The following is a 16,192-nucleotide window of genomic DNA, read 5'->3' as shown; positions in this document are numbered from 1 at the left end:
TCAACGATTTTTTTTGTCAAGAATAGTTTCCCCATAGGCTCTCATCTGACTAACTATTTCCTTTATTCTAGAATAATAATCTTTAATGGTCTCAGATTCTTTCATTCTTATTAATTCAAACTCTCGTCTTAGAGAATAAAGTTTAACATTGCGTACCTCATCACTTCCTTGAAACTCTTCTTGTATTGTGTTCCAAGCTTGTTTTGCGTTTGTGGCACCTATTATTCTCGGAAAGATTGTGTCATCAACTGCTTGTTGAAGAGCAAATAAAGCCCTTGAATCCTTCTGTTTGTTTTCCTTCAACTCCTTCTTCTGAGCTGTAGTAAGAGCGGAAGTGTCTTCTGGAATAGTGAATCCCTCTTCTATAATGTCCCATAAATCTTGGGAGTGAAAGAATGTCTTCATTTTGACACTCCAAAAATCACAATTTTCTCCTGTGAAAATAGGTACTGGAATTGATGATGTTTGATTGGTAGTGGCCATAGGTTGAGAAAATATTTTGGAAGTAGTATAGAATGAAGTTCTAATTTTTTTGAAGTAGTTGAAAAGTTTATCTACGCCCAGTAGATGACCGAACGTAGCTCTGGTACCACTGATAGTAATTCAAGGTTGTGAAAGGGATAGTTGAAGGGATAGAGAAAATGTGTAGATAGTAGAGTGTGAAAGTAGTAGTTGGAGAAGTGTATTTGTAGTTGAGAGTAGTTGTATTGGATGTTGTGTTAGTTGTTCTTGATATTACAAAATGGTAGGATACATGGGTATTTATAGACCCATAAATTATTCTAGAAACTCCTAGCTAGAACTAATGCAAATACTTCTAGATTTTTCTACATAATTGAATGTTCTTGATTTTTCTTTCTATCCTAGGCTTTTCTCCAATACTCTAGAAGTTTTTTTACATTTCAATAACTCTATTTTATATTTTTTTAGATTCTTCTAAAATTTGCATTATACTTTAATAAATATTTTGACATTTTTTTTTTCAGATTCAACCATGCATGCGCGTGTATCTTAGTTCAATGCATACAAAATTCACCGATAGTTTCTCTTATCAGAAAACATTGAAGTGTGTGCCATCATTCAATGAATTTACAACGTCTATTTAAACTCCATATTTTTTTTTTAAAATTTGACTTACATCATTTTTATATAAAAATAATGAATTAACAATAAATTTTTCCAACCACATCATTTGTATATATATGTTTAACCTAATTTGCTAAATCTTCACACTCTCTCTTCTGCGCCTTCTTTTTTCTTCCTTTCCTTTACACTCTCACAATTTCTATTCTATCTCCGGTGCTCAAGCCTGCAAACATATTTTTCAGTAAGTAAACCTTTTTGACTGTATATTATGGAAATTTCAAATTATTTTGTTCTTTTCATCATTTATCTCTGAGCACTATGTTCATTCTTAACTATTTCCTTCAAGGTATATAGACTTAATACATTTACAAAACACTTTACTTATTTGTTTAATAAAAGAAAGTAAAATAAATAATATCTATCTCAGAAATTTATTACTTATACATTATTAGACATGTTATGTATTGTCTCAAACAAGAAAAATGTTTTAGAGACATCTTATTCAAAAATTATATTTATTTACTGTTATTCCATCTTCTAAACCATGCTATTTTGCAGAAAGAAGCACCATTGTTGAGGAGATGGTGATATTAGATATTATTAGAATTTTATTTATCAAAATTATTTTTTAATTTTGAATCGAACATAAAGAAAATTTATTTTGATTAAGATCCCTATCAAGTTTCACTAATGCATGTATTCATTCATAAATAAATAAAACAGATTTTAAAGATTAATCTTATATCAAAAATCAATATTATGCTACTAATCAAGTGAATATTTGATCTTTCACAGTAATGACATTACATATTGTAGAAACTCTCATCAGGTTAATGAAATTTTATATAATGTGTAATGTTTTTCCTGTGAAAGATGAAATGCATATTTGATTAACAGCATAATCTAATATGATATAAGATATTTCCATGCATTTCTTGTGCCACAATAAAATTTGACTTTTACTTTAAGTCTGGAAAGCAGAGTGATGAATACAATTTAGCCATAAAAATTATATCTTCTTGAGAGTAAGTCTTTTACAATTATGTATTTGTTTCAATCTTATTATTATTATTTAGTAAATCTCTCATACATATTGTTTACACTATCTCTGTTGTCCAAATTTATGCTAACTTAAAATACATGTAATACAATTTATTAAAAAGAAAATTAGTTATCCTTGAAAAAGAAACAAAGAAAATTAGTTATCTTTTTGTTCATATGGCAAAGATGCAGAGGTAAGATTCAAATGCATAATGCCAGAACTGATGTATGGTCTCCTTTCGTTTTCGTTACTTTCACTCATTTGTTGGGCTTTCAAGCTGCAAAAAGTGAATATCTTCTGAGTAAGTAATTTTTTTTTTCTTTCATTCTCTTCCCATATACCATGTTAAACTGACTATTCTTTCTTTTCTTATTTTTCTTTTTAAGTAGTTTAATGGAATTATTTTTCGGTGAATGGGAAATCAAAATAGCAGGAAGGAAGAAAACCTAATCTGACAGTCTCCAAAACACAGACGTTTGAATTCAAAGTGGCCATTGAATTTTCTGACAACATAAGTCAGATACAAAATTGTGAACAGAGGCTTTCTCTGTCTGAGAAGAGTGTTGGTTCCTTGATGCACACTATAAATACATGGAATTTTACGTAACACAATCAAAACACTTAGAATTTTCCATCGTTATTCATAGTTTCTTTGAAGAAAACACATCTTGCAGATACAAATTTTGTTCAAGTTCAATCGTGGGTTTGGTTCACTCCTTCCAATTGACAATGAATGAATGAATGATGTAGAATTTTGAGGCTTCTGAGGTCAAGACATTTATCTATGAATATTACGCGACAACAAGTGATGCATGATTTAGACACATAGGAAAAACAAGTTATATCAGTTGTTTTTCGCTTCATTTCAAAGATGTAATGAGACAATAAGTTATATCAGTTGAGAGCATATGGAAAAGCAACTATAACATGTTAAATATAGAGTGACTATGACTTTTATGTATTCTTTTATTCAAATCATGCAGTACAACCCTTTAAAGAAATTATTTGTAAATTCAAAAATAGTGTCTATATCGATCAGAACCAAATCACAAAATCCACGCTCAACTGTGTTTATCCATTTCATTTACCATTATACCATATATTAAAAACATAGCCTATGTTAAAAAAAAGAAACATCAGAGACGATAACAAAACTTTAAACGAAAAATTTGTTCTTTTTTCAACAATTTCTGATCTCTAGTAGACTTATCAGTAGAATTCAAACCTAGATGAAGTTCTGACCATCTGTTGGAGAAAAAAGAACGAGTGGCTCTTGCAGGATTCCCATGAAATTCTTCGATTTCTTCCGGAAGCAAATTATTATTCATCTGCTTCTCACGTTCCATGAATAGTCGGCACATCGAGGAATATCCAGAAAGGATTTTAAGGAATCGCTCTGATTCTATCTCTGTTCGTTCCGTTTGAAGAAAGGAAGGATCCCAACAAAGAATCAATCTTCAGTAGTAGTAATTCTCTTCCTTCACAGCCTTCTTAAAAGGTTACAGACTCTTACTCTCTCTTTCTCTTGTTTCATTTAATTAAATTATGCAACAAGAAACAAAAATCATAGTCAGACATTTTGTAAGGTGGTGCTCCGCTTATTTGGTAGCAAAAAGATTAATTGTGTTTTGTAAGCAATTTCATTATCTCAATGCCACATTAATGCGTTGATGTTAATCTGTTTCACATTTTGAACAAGTTGCATGTAGAAATGGAACTTTTCCTCAGTATATGTTTGAATACACAGTGTATCAGTAAATACATTGTCTCATAGCACACATTTCAAGGTTTTCTGATAAGAGAAACTATCAGTGGATTTTGTATGGTTGAACTTTAAACGAAAAATGTGCCAAGTAGTAGTAATTCTCTTCCTTCACAAAATTTCTGAAGAAATTTCGTTCAGACAGCCATCGTAAAAGGTTACAGATTCTTACTCTCTCTCTTTCTGATAAGAGAAACTAGCGGTGGATTTTGTATGGTTGAATCTCACAATTCAATTTGGCATTTTGCATAAAACCTTCGATGTGCATCCAGGAAGCATAGATTCAGTAACTTTTATGAGTCAAAGAAACTTTTCCTTTTCTTTTTCTAACCATGCATTTTACTTTTCTTGTATGACACTATGTGATGTTTCTTCTTTTAATTTACTTTACTAATGCATTCAAATGCAGTTCTTTGATCTTTAATACATAAATAATTCACCCATGCTCACGGTTGTTGAATATAACAACCAATTCGGCATTTATATGTAAAATGATAAAAATTCTCAAAAGTGATGATGAATTTGAATCTTACCTCTGCATCTTTGCCATATGTAGAAGGATTACTAATCAAACTGTAATAAATATGATACATATTTTATTTCTATATGTTCATGCATCACTATATTAGGTAAATTCGGCTAAAAAAGATGCAAAAGATAAAGATAACAATAATGGTGTCTCAGCTAGTCAGATTTTAACATTTTCATTATCAATTTGTTTTTCTCTATAAAAGGTGATTAGTTCTTGTTATTGTAAAATACAGATTTTAATAACAAGCTCACAAACACCAAAATTATTACCTTTTTTTCAATTGTAAAATTATTACACTACAGTATTTCTTTAAAGTGTTGGATTCGTAGATTTATTTATTTTTCACTTAAATAACATATTTTAATTATTTTTTTCCAACAATATATTGTATTCAAATATTCCACAGATAACATGGTTCATTGTTTGCGTCTAAATTTCAGTTTCAGAGAGAGAGTCAAATTCTGAACACCGACCCATGCAGATTAATTGAAAAGCCAATAGAATTTCAATTTTGAGGAATGGAATTTTGATATGGGTTTTAATTTTATTTTTGTTTTTTATTTAAAAATAAAGAATGAAGGAAAAATTTAAAGAAAAAAATTAAAAAATATAAATGGTTTGAAGAATAATTTGTTCAAAATATTTAACTAGAAAAATAAGTGTATAAAAAATAATAATCTAGATAAGTAAATATTTGAAGTAAAAATAAGTGTTCAAAATATATTACTTTTTTTTTTAGATATTGTATTGTGTTTTAGTTTCTTCTATGTGGATTGTGTATTATATTCTTTTAGTTTCTTTTTTCATAATTGAATGAGTAAATTTATTTTGGTATCATGTAATAAGAGAGAGATAGAGTATGAGTGTGTAACTTTTTTCGATAGCTGGCTCAACGAAATTTGTTGAGAAATCTGAGAAATTTTGTGAAAATAAAAAGCGAAACGTTAAAGCATCTTAAAGAAGGAAGAGAATTAGGCAACAGTATTGGTCAAGTTTTTTGTCGTTTCCAATAATAAAGTCTGCGTTAAATGCAAAGCAATGCATGTCGTTGATCTCACACAGTATAAGGAATCCACCGTTCATTCTGCCAATTGACGTTTCTTTAACAATTTTAATTTGATTGTTTCTTGGTGAGCGTATATCTGAAAGACAAAGCAGAAGACAGATTTCAAATTAAATTCCAAGTTCCAAAAGGATCAGGCTACAGTAATATACCACTTATTGATTTGCACCAATATTGGATTAATAACCTAGTATCTCAAGGATCCGGCCCAATTTTGGCCCAATATAAACGGGTGGGATCAGGTCGGTCCGTGAAGAGAAAATGGGTTATTTTTTTGAACTAGGCTCGTGGGCTGACGGACCGGTGAACTGACCCGTCAACTTTGTTTTAGAAGTGTAACTGGAGTCCCAAAATCAGATTTGAAGTATTTTTAATGTAGAGTTAGTTCAGTGAATAATATTCCAATAATATATAACTAAATAAAATTCTTCTTCAAGGAACAACAGAACAATCATCTATGTTATAAAGGAAAATGATCACAACACAAACAACTCAACTAAATCAAACAGATTCAATTCAGACAATGATCATGACCTATGGCTATTCACGAAGCCAAACAAATCTGCCAACCACTATTGACAAAGGCAAAGAAATAAAACAAGTTCATATTCAACTAAGCATGAAACATAAATTTGTCACTGCCACTAACAGTCACGGTCTGCATTAGTATAATATTTGCATTAGTATAATAGTCCATGATTTGTGATTTAATGTAAGCTAAAAATAAGGAACATCATCGAAGTCCAAACAAATTCAAAATATTGAAAACACAGATAAATGATGTTTTGCTCTGCAAAGGTCACTTGTTGATATCCTAAGATTATCTGCATCGGCAGCATCAACAACATAACTACAGAAACATGGTATGATGTTAGCTCAAAGAATAAACTTATAATAAGGAACACGGATCCAATTATACAACTGCAATTGTTATTCCAGATTTATTAACCGTGAATGGAACTACTTTTTGTTGGTTTAAAAGATTGTTTTTCATGAAGAGACCAAAAAAAAAAAATAGAAGGTCCCAATGTAGCAAATGGTTTTGCATCACTGCCATAGATAAATGAATAAAGCACTTTACTACATGCAAGGCCAATGCTGAAAGCAGATTCAGATACAACCGTAGTGATTATGATGCTCAGCAAGTCCCTAGTTGTAAGACCCGAGAAAAATTAAATAGATAATTAAATAATTATTTAATAAATGCGGGTAATGAGAATCTTTAAGGAAATAAATGCGGAATGTTATAATGTGGAAAAGTACTAGCTTCAGTGGTTGAGAGTACTTTGATTGTGTGAGAGGACTTGGGTTTGAGTTCTATGTATGCCATTTTTGTGTGTTATTAATTTGGTATTATTTTTAATATATATTAATCATGTTGTGGAATGTTATAATAATTGAATCATATTGGTTAACATGAAATATGAATTGGTTGAATGGTTTGGCATTGAGTTTGCATTGCATGGGTGTGGGTTCAAACCTTAGAGGGACCCAAATGAAACTTTATTTTTGTTATTTTTAGGCTTGTCTTGAATTTGAAGGGTTAAAGGAAACCCTAGCCGACTTAGCAGCCAAGGATGGCTGAAAAGACAAAAGATAACAAAGAGTTGAATAATAATTAACATTGCCATTAACCCTTAATTGCGTTTTTGACAATTAAGCATTATTAAACCACCATTATAAGGCTTATTAGTGGTAAAAAGGAGGGTTTTGTTGGCTGTGTCTTCTAGAGTGATAGGGGAGTCGAGTTAGGAGGATAAGTTAGGAGGAAGCCATTGGTGATCATTGGAGGTTTTCAAGAAGTCAAATTTTAAGCGAGGAAACCAGGTTAGGAGAGTTCTATCTTGTGTTTGTATGTTTAATATATGTTTTTCATGCTATACTTGATGAATTATGTAGGGTTGTTGTGTCTCGATTGAGTCTTTTCACGTTTCTGGAAAATTCCCAAAAACCGCCTGGCGGCGTTGAAGGCCCGCCAGGCGGCTCATGCCTCCAGAACCATTTTTGGGATTTTTTGCTATGCACTGCCTAGCGGCTAAGTGCTGCCCGCTAGGCGACGGAAACTGGCCTGCACAGTTCTCTCGAATGTTGATGTTTTCGTGATGTGGGGATGTTGGGGAGTGATTCTTATGAAATGAAAATCTTTGGTACTGTGAATTGTTATCTGTAATTTCCTAAGTGGAGCAAGATTGTATGAACTGTGTATGAATTTGGGATTTTAGGGTTTATGTTGGGATCGAGGATGAATGACATAGCTGATGTTATGAGAGGTGCATTGATTGCATGTGATTGATGTTAATTTGAATATGTTATGAACCCTGGATGTGGTGTGCATGTGAAATTGTTTCAGTTTTAAGGTAAAGTTGATATTGGGTGGTTGGAGAAGTTATGCTGGGTGCGGGAGGAACCTGGGCAGAACCCAGTTTTTCACGCACCGCCTGGCGGAACTGAGGTTGCTGCCAAGCGACCCATCAGCTCAGAAGAAAAGTTTGTTTTGTGTGTATTCACTTTATGGGAGTGGTTTAATTGGGGTACCTGTAGAACGTATTGTGGTGTGCGATAAACTATGTTTTAGGGTGTATGTCATTTAGTAATAATTATGAAAATTATGTGTGTGAGTTGGATGGATTAGATATTTCATACCTAATGGTTACTACAGTGATGGTCTCATTACTTTAGTATTGGGGCAATCATAGTTTTAAACTTGGTGACCTAAATTATATGAAAATTAAACTGTATGTGTATAAGGCTCGGAGTATATTGTGGATATGGGGCAGGTTTAATGCAAGTATAGATGAAGAGTATGTGTGTATGCTTAAATTAAATTGGCAGGATTTGGGTGTGTAGCTGAAGTTTGATAGAGTATTGTACACTATTTAATTGTGTTGTTGCAAGGGGAGGGCACCATATGGACCATCTCTTGATTTGTTTCATTAGTGAATAAAGTAAAGCATGTTAGGGCATGTTAATATTTAATTTGGGCATGAATTAATTGTACTTGTTGTGTTTAGTTGTGGTGTTATGTCTGAAATACTATGATTGATGTGCGCAAGACGAATTGCAAGTTTGGAACCTCTTAAGACATGTAAATAGTGCAAAAAACCAATAGCATTGTTCTACTGGTATGGCGCCTGGCAGCGCGGGGCAAGCCCCCAGGCAGTAGGGTCTAAATCAGTGGTAGTGGCCACTGTCTGCAGGAGGCGCCTGGCGGCAGCGTTGTGTCCGCCAGGCGGTGATGGAGCAGTGTGGCTTCTGTTTGGCCGCTGGCGCCTGGCGGCAAGGGTTTGGCCGCCGGGCGATTGACTTCCAGTTTCCGCCTAGCGGAGTCTAGGTGGCACCAGGCAATTTTGGTTGCTGTGGAATTGTTGATGCGTGGATTAGTGGACTTGAAGGACTAAGTTCACTCACCTTTTTGCTTGGGCTTGACGGACTAAGTCCAATAGGGGTCTAGGATGTGCTTGGTGGTGGGACGCATGATGGGCATGGAACTGGTTAGTTCCCGTTGACTACTATTGGGCGAGGAGTCCTTAGTATGGTGATTACATGCGTCAAACGCACGATGGGCAAGGAATAGTTTTATTCCCGTTGGCTGCTATTGGGCGAGGAGTCCATAGTATGGTGATTGCGTGCGTGCCAGGGTCCAAGCTAGGAAGGCTTGGATGAATTACTACAGACGAGGAGTCTGTTGGATTGGACTATGAGCAGGATTGGCTCGTAGGGTTGGACCACGAAAGGGATAGTTTCATGGGAGCACAGTAAAGTCCCAAGACCTAGTTTCATGCATATGACTCATGAAGGAATATGAGATCAGGGGTGGGTAATTTGCAGTTAACACATATCAGTAAATTTACTTCTTGGGGTGGGTATCATATTTATTTTATATTTATATATGCATAGCTCACCCTATCTGTTTGTGTGTGGCGATAATCGAATAATTTATTATCCGGGAGCAGATGATTTGACAGGTGAGCCAGGAGACGCTTGAGTTTGGAGAGCGGGATTATATGGGCATTTGAAGACTTTGAGTTTTTGATATTTTTCATGTTTTTGAACATTAGCTATTTTAGCTTTTATAGTCGTAATAAATTTGGATTACGAACATTTATAATTTATGCAACGTTTCGATTTTAATTTTCCCGTATTTTGGGAACATGTGATTATAAATGAGGTATTATCAATATTATCGCATCTTATTTTATTTTCTTTTAATTCGCTTATATTCTTTTAAAAAGTAATATTCCTTTGGGATGTTACACTAGTCATGATTGACAAATTTGAGAAACGTTGACTATTACTCTTCCACCATTCAAGAGCATCCATACGTTCAGTAATATCAACATCCAATGTTAGTTCATCTAAGTATATATCAAGTTGGTTCCTTCCCACATTAACAGAAGATCGTTTGACTTGATAGAATCAATTGACGGTGATGTTGACATATCAGAATGCTTACGCTTTAGAATAGGGGAAGTGTCATTCTTAGAGCAACATTCAGAGAACAACTTGTACAATTTTCTTTCATCTTCTCTAACTTTGCTTCCGAAGTAAGAGGGTCTATCTTCTCATAGCAATATCCCAATGTTTCTAACTTCATCCTTGGGTCTAAAATTGCCCCAAATGCAAAGACACTATTATATTCATCCTATTATTTATCAAACTTTACCAACATTTTTTTCGCCATATCTCTGATAACTTGATCTTCATCTTTTAAACTTTCTAGTAGAAGGGTTTGGATGTTCCACACTTGTAAAAAAACAAGTTTAGTGTAGAGTAGCTTGTGGCAGGAATCATTCTTTTGTTATCTCATAAAAGGGTAACAAGAATACACGAATTTTTTTCACTCTTTTCCACTTGTCCTCAGACAAATAATACTTATAATTCTCATCAACCTAGTGCAAACTTGCAAAGACCCGTTGATATTTAAGGGAAATTTGAAGCATAAAAAAAGTAGAGTTCTACCTTGTAGGAACATCTATACACAAAGCAGTCTTCACATCAATGTCCCTTAATTTTTCAATACATTGTTTAAACTTCAAAATAAGATTTAATACATTGTTATCTCATATACAATTATAAGATTTAATATCAAAATAAAAATTATGATAAATAAAGATTTGATATGTCGTAGCTGGAGATATGACCTTGGGGATTTAAATGAGTATTTATTATTCAAGATGAGATGTTTTTGAGTTACTTTGTTGGCCATGTTGAGACTCATTTATCCTTAGGTTACTTTGTTGACCATGTTGAGACTCATTTATCATGACTAACACCACTACAAAATATAATAAATATAATACGTTTATTATAGTTGGAGGTGTAAACCTTGGGGATTTAAATGAGTTTTTAGCTCATTTATCCTAACTAGCCATCGCAAAATATAATACATTTGAGTTTACATAAATTTTGGTAAAATAATTACATAAAGTTAATATTAAATTATTTACTTTATAGAATTTGTATGTGACATTATTTGAGTATTATTTGTGTTAATATTATGTGTAGAAATTTTATTTGCTTTATTTGTTTTGTTACATTAAAATCATAATTTCACTAGCTTACCCTTGAGTTTTGGTGGATGTGGTTTTCAACTATGATGATCGTATATTTTTGTCGATATGTGTGAGTAAAGGGTAGTGTAGGTAGTATTGAGGACCAATAACGAGACTGTGAGTTTATGAATAGGAATGGATGCAGGTATGTATATACCTATATACCTAGTATCAACAGTGCCTCATTGATATTAAATATCTTATTTTTGAAAAATCAACTTATAACAACCCATACAACAACACAAATTTCTATTAAAATAGCTACACTTTCAACACAAAATAGTGTGCTAAAACAAAACACTTTTAGCACATAACATCAACATATTAGGAGTTGAAAACATCAACACAACACCAATAAACGACAGCCCAACAACATACATCTCAATAACAGCAACAAACATCTTAATTCGAAAAAAATATGACAATAATTTACTACACAAACATGAACAAACAATCTAGAGCAATTGTTCATCTCAATTAAAAGGAATAACTCGGTTACCTCCAATCGAAAAGCATTGTTAACGTCAGCAGCTACAAAATTGAATTTGGGGAAAATTTGAAGCAACACCAGCAATCACGATTCACAGAATGAGTCCAAAGAAGGGGAAATCACAGCAACAACAACCAGAGATAGACCTTCATCTCAAATTAGGGGAAACGAAATTTAGGGTTACAAATTTAGAAATTTAGGTTACAAATCGAAATAAAGGAAGCCAATATGCATATTACAAACAAACTTGTCTCTCTAGTGGTTTTGATGGTCGGGATCGTCCTTGGCGTTGTAGTATGATGGTGGCTTTGCGTTCTTCGTGCATTGCGTCGTCTTCTTGGCTAGCGACGCATGACAAATGACACGGAGGAGGACAAACGTGATGCACATAGGGACAATGAATGGGCTGCCTGGACTTGAGTTCTCTTCTCACGACTATTGGAATGTGAGTGGGGGCAAGGGGACATAGTGTAAGACCCGTAGAATTTAATTAATTAAATAATTAATTAATTAATAAATGCGGGAGGGGAAATAATTATGACATTAAATTATGACAGGTATGACGTGGAAAAGTGCTAGCTCATGTGGTTGAGAGTACTTTGATCGTGCGAGAGGACTTGGGTTCGAGTCCTATGTATGCTAACTTTTGATGTTATGGTTTTATTATTTAAATCTATGAAAACATGTTCTTGTATATTATGATAATTGAATTATGATTTCTAGTAAGAACTATGAATTGGTTAAATGGTTTGATATAGATTTGGTGATTGCATGGTTATGGGTTCAAGCCTTGGAGAGCTTACATTAATTTTATATTTTTTGGCATTTTGGATTTGACTTGAATATGGAAAGGTGGAAAGGAAACCTAAGGGAGTGGGCAGCCAAAGGGGGCTGGAAAGGCAGCCGTAAGGGGGGAGTTGAATGGCACAATATGTCTTATTCAATGCCATTTTCGATTTGGGTAATTAAACACTTAGTTTAGGCACACTTTAAAAAGGAAAATTAGGTTAAGGGCTAAGGTTTGACAAGTTGGGAAGCATACCAGAGAGAGAGCACGGAAATCTGAGTGTTGTGAGACTTGAGGGAAGGGTTGTGTCGCTGAATAGTGAGGAAGCAAGGAAGGTGGGTGATCACAGGGGGAACCTTACAATTGTCAAGCTTAAGCAAAGGAGAACCAGGTTAGGGGAGCTGGACTCCGTTTGCCTTGTTAATCTTATTAAATCCCATGAATTGTATGATGATATAAATGTATGATTTTTTGTTCTGATTGTGAAATTCGTATATCTAGAAATTTTCCAGAAACCGCCTGGCGGGCTATGCATAGCCGCCAGGCGACTCATGCCAACTGCGTCTATTTGGGGGGTTTCTAAGGGCAGCGCCTGGCGGTGGAACCCTGTACCGCCAGGTGACGCAAATGAATGAGGGAATTCTGGGTTATTTTTATGAACTGCCTGGCGGTAATGAATTTTCGCAAGCGACGCGAGTCTGTTGACTCGATTTTCTAGTTCTATGCTTTTTGGAAGATTTCTGATCGGTGAGAAAGATGGGGAAAGGTAGTTATAAGATGATGGGAGTGGTATTTGTTGATTTTCGGCTTGAATAATCTGTATAAGTAATGAAACAATGCAACTAGGTACTAAGATGGAAAAAATTGGGAAATCTGGTAATATAAAGTACAATTGTGTGAAGATTTTGAAAGGAAAACCTATGGAATAGGTAAAGTCATTTAAGGGACGTTCGGATTGTGAAATTGCGAGAAGTGGGCGAGATTTGGAGTCTGGTTGGTGCAGTGCAGGAATCTGGGAAGTTCCAGAACTGATGCACCGCCTGGCGGCGCAAAGCTGGCCGCCAGGCGACGTTGGTGACAGTGCAGAGGGAGTGCTTGTCGTGATTGAGCGGGTGTTGAGGGTCAGTGGGAGCTTGGTGTAAAAAAAAATGAGTGCAATTGGTTGAAGTTCGGAGTTGATGGAATGAAATTACATATATGGAGGATAGGGTATGCGAGGATGAGTATGTTAGAGTAACGAGGGATAAATGCAATTGAGGTTTTGGTATGAGTCATAAAACTGTGTGAGTGCAATATTGGACCTTGAGAGGTCTGGTTGGACGGTGGTACTGTAATCTGAGTATAGTGGAAATAAGTATAAAATATAGTGAGATGAACCTGTATATTTAAGTAGGCTATAAAAGGGGAAGAAATGAGGACAAGTATTGTAGGAGCATGGGTACTATTTAGAGAAAAGGGTGAGTTATACTAAAATTATAACAAAAGTACGTGAATCTAGACTAGGAAAATGGTTTCAAGTAAGGTACTTCCATTTATGCAGGGGCATTGTGACTAGTCAAGTCTAAGAGACTTGTTATGATTCAGTTAGTGAGAAGAGCATTGGGAGCTAGAAGCTGTGAACCATGAAAACTCGTGACAGGGAACTCAATTGGAGTGCTGCTATACTGATACAGCGCCTGGCGGCGTGATTGGGTCCGCCAGGCGATAGCCTGGTAACAGAGGGCAACTGAGTGGCCGGCGCCTGGCGGTGAGGGTAATACCGCTAGGCGGTACCTGCTGCGAGATGGATTTAGAGGCGTTGTGCGCCTGGCGGTACGCGACACCCGCCAGGCGGTCTGGGAGTTGGCAGCGCCTGGCGGCACGTGTCCCCCGCCAGGCGATTTATACTGCTGCAGCTTCGAGTTTTGATTATGAATTTTGTGATCTACAGTGCGTCTAGTGATGCTTTAAGAGTGGGATTGTTGGTGTTCCTTGAGTTGTGGCTCGGAAAGTATCCCTTGAGTTGTGACTCGGGATAGGGGTTAAGCACGTGATATTCCTCGAGTTGTGGCTCGGAATAGCATCTCTGGAGTTGTGGCTAGGGATGGCGGATGAACACGAGGAACCCTTGAGTTGTGGCTCGGGTTGGCAAGTGTTGCCGGTGTGAGTGTGCTGGTTGTGGCCAGTACGGATGGGTCCAGATAGATTGCCCTCCTCAGTTGTTGGCTGACGAGTTTGGTAGTCTTGGGACGATACAGACTTTGTTCGTATATGGGAACTCTACCTGGCATTGTGGTGTATGATCCGTAGCATGTTTTCCCGCACGTGCTCTATCGGTTGTGGCCGATAGGTATGGCAGCAAGTCACCTTGACGTAATCATTAGACGTTGTAGAACACGAATAATCTGATTGGGGGTCAGATGGTAGGAATTAAAGAATAGGGCAATGTGAGATATTTATGTTATGTACGGTCTCTTGTGTTTATATGATTATATTTCTGTAACTTTACATATGTGATTTAATTGTTAAGCTCACCCTATCTGCGTGTGTGTGGTGATGATCGTGTGCGCGGTACACGGGAGCAGATTCTGTTGATGCAAGTGGCTCAGGTGACGCTTAGCCGCGGAGAGGGGTTAGACTTGGGGAAATGCTTATGTTTTCTTTATTGCCTTTGAAAACAGTTGTAAACCCTGAAGGGTAATTTTATAACGTTATGGTTTTGGTATTCATAGACTTTATTCGATGGTTTAATAAAGTTTTTAAATTTTCCCGCCTTTTGGGAAAATGAGGTATTATTAAATGCGCGTGGTTTTAATTTATTTCATGTATTTATTTATAAATCAGTAATATCCTAACGGGATGTTACACATAGTCACTAGGTTTCCAAAATTGGCGAGAGAGAAAAAGACTTGACCAGTAGTATGGCTCGTAGTAGAGAGTAGTCCACTTAGTCACACACACAAAAATTGCACGTGTTTTTGTTTAGTTTAATTCAAACGGGCTATGGGCTAGCCCATTTTGACTCGCAGGCTGGCTCCGCAGGCCAACGAGCTTAGCAGACTGGATTGTCTCGGGTTTGAGGGTTGCATTTTGACCGAGTCATCTCTAATCCAAACACTAGTGCAGATTTGATAATTTACCTCGCCTTATATGCCTCGGTTATGGCGAAACCGAAGCTTCTAAGGAGGCGATGACAATTTTGCAATTTCAGCAACCAATATTGCTTCGGTTCTACAGACAACCGTTGCCGTAAGCAGCTTTAGGCCTCGGTTCCTTAAGAACCGAAGCCTATTAGGCAGCCCAGAAATGAAAATGTCAAAATTGGCGCCAGCGAGAACACATTTGGCCTCGGTTGCTTTTCGACCGAGGCAGTTTTAGGCCTCAGTTGAAATAGAACCGAAGCCTATAACCCTTTCCAGAAACCCTAATTTATAAATTTCATCAATGCCACCCCCTTTGGCTTCGAGTCCCCTTCGACCGAGGCCATTGAGCCTGTTAAAATCTCAAAATCGCGAACCCCGATCACTATTCATCTTCTTCCCCAATTCTCTCTGCGCGAACCCCAATTCTCTCGTCACTGCTTGGTGGACTACGCGAAGGATTCACGATGGGTGGTGCCGGCGAGATGAAGAACGGAACTGCGGTGGCTGAACTCGCGTCTCTGGTGTGTGCTCGCGTGATTGTTGCTGGCGTTGTTCTAGTTCGCTGCTGCAATGGAGGATGCGTCTCCGCTGCTGCCATGGTGGTCGCAAATCTGGTTCGATGTGCAAAGGTGGAGCTCGCACTGGCGTTGCAGTGGAAATGATGGTGGTGATGTTACGTCTTCAATGGTTGTGGTGGCAGCGTGAAGATGAACTCTAGATGGTGATGGCAACGTCGAGATGATGCGCGACTGCGTG

General features: G+C 36.2%; 1 protein-coding gene and 1 long non-coding RNA gene across 3 annotated transcripts; one reads left to right on the top strand and one right to left on the bottom strand.

The window, feature by feature from the left end:
* Positions 1 to 483, bottom strand: LOC146880953 (uncharacterized). Its single transcript, XM_085669187.1, has one exon. The coding sequence runs from the start codon at positions 481 to 483 to the stop codon at positions 1 to 3; it is 483 nt and encodes a 160-aa protein (XP_085525313.1).
* A 755-nt stretch (positions 484 to 1,238) lies between these two features.
* LOC146880952 (uncharacterized) lies at positions 1,239 to 3,089 on the top strand. 2 transcript variants are annotated; one of them, XR_014986373.1, is made up of 3 exons: positions 1,239 to 1,327; positions 1,645 to 2,429; positions 2,518 to 3,089. It is a non-coding gene; the product is annotated as an uncharacterized LOC146880952 (long non-coding RNA). The 2 variants fall into 2 exon arrangements; XR_014986372.1 differs by lacking the exon at positions 1,239 to 1,327 and having other exon boundaries at positions 1,335 to 2,429.
* Positions 3,090 to 16,192: the final 13,103 nt, after the last annotated feature.

This window comes from Vigna unguiculata, chromosome 11, assembly GCF_037176805.1.
Source record: "Vigna unguiculata cultivar grain cowpea cultivar isolate G323 ecotype 2 chromosome 11, ASM3717680v1, whole genome shotgun sequence".
Taxonomy (NCBI): domain Eukaryota; kingdom Viridiplantae; phylum Streptophyta; class Magnoliopsida; order Fabales; family Fabaceae; genus Vigna; species Vigna unguiculata.
The sequence above is the reverse complement of the archived record's forward strand: the minus strand, read 5'-3'. Positions and strand labels throughout refer to the sequence as shown.

Bases quoted from the DNA above. Each gene is read 5' to 3' on its own strand.
- LOC146880953 (XM_085669187.1), bottom strand. From the start codon at position 483: ATGGCCACTACCAATCAAACATCATCAATTCCAGTACCTATTTTCACA.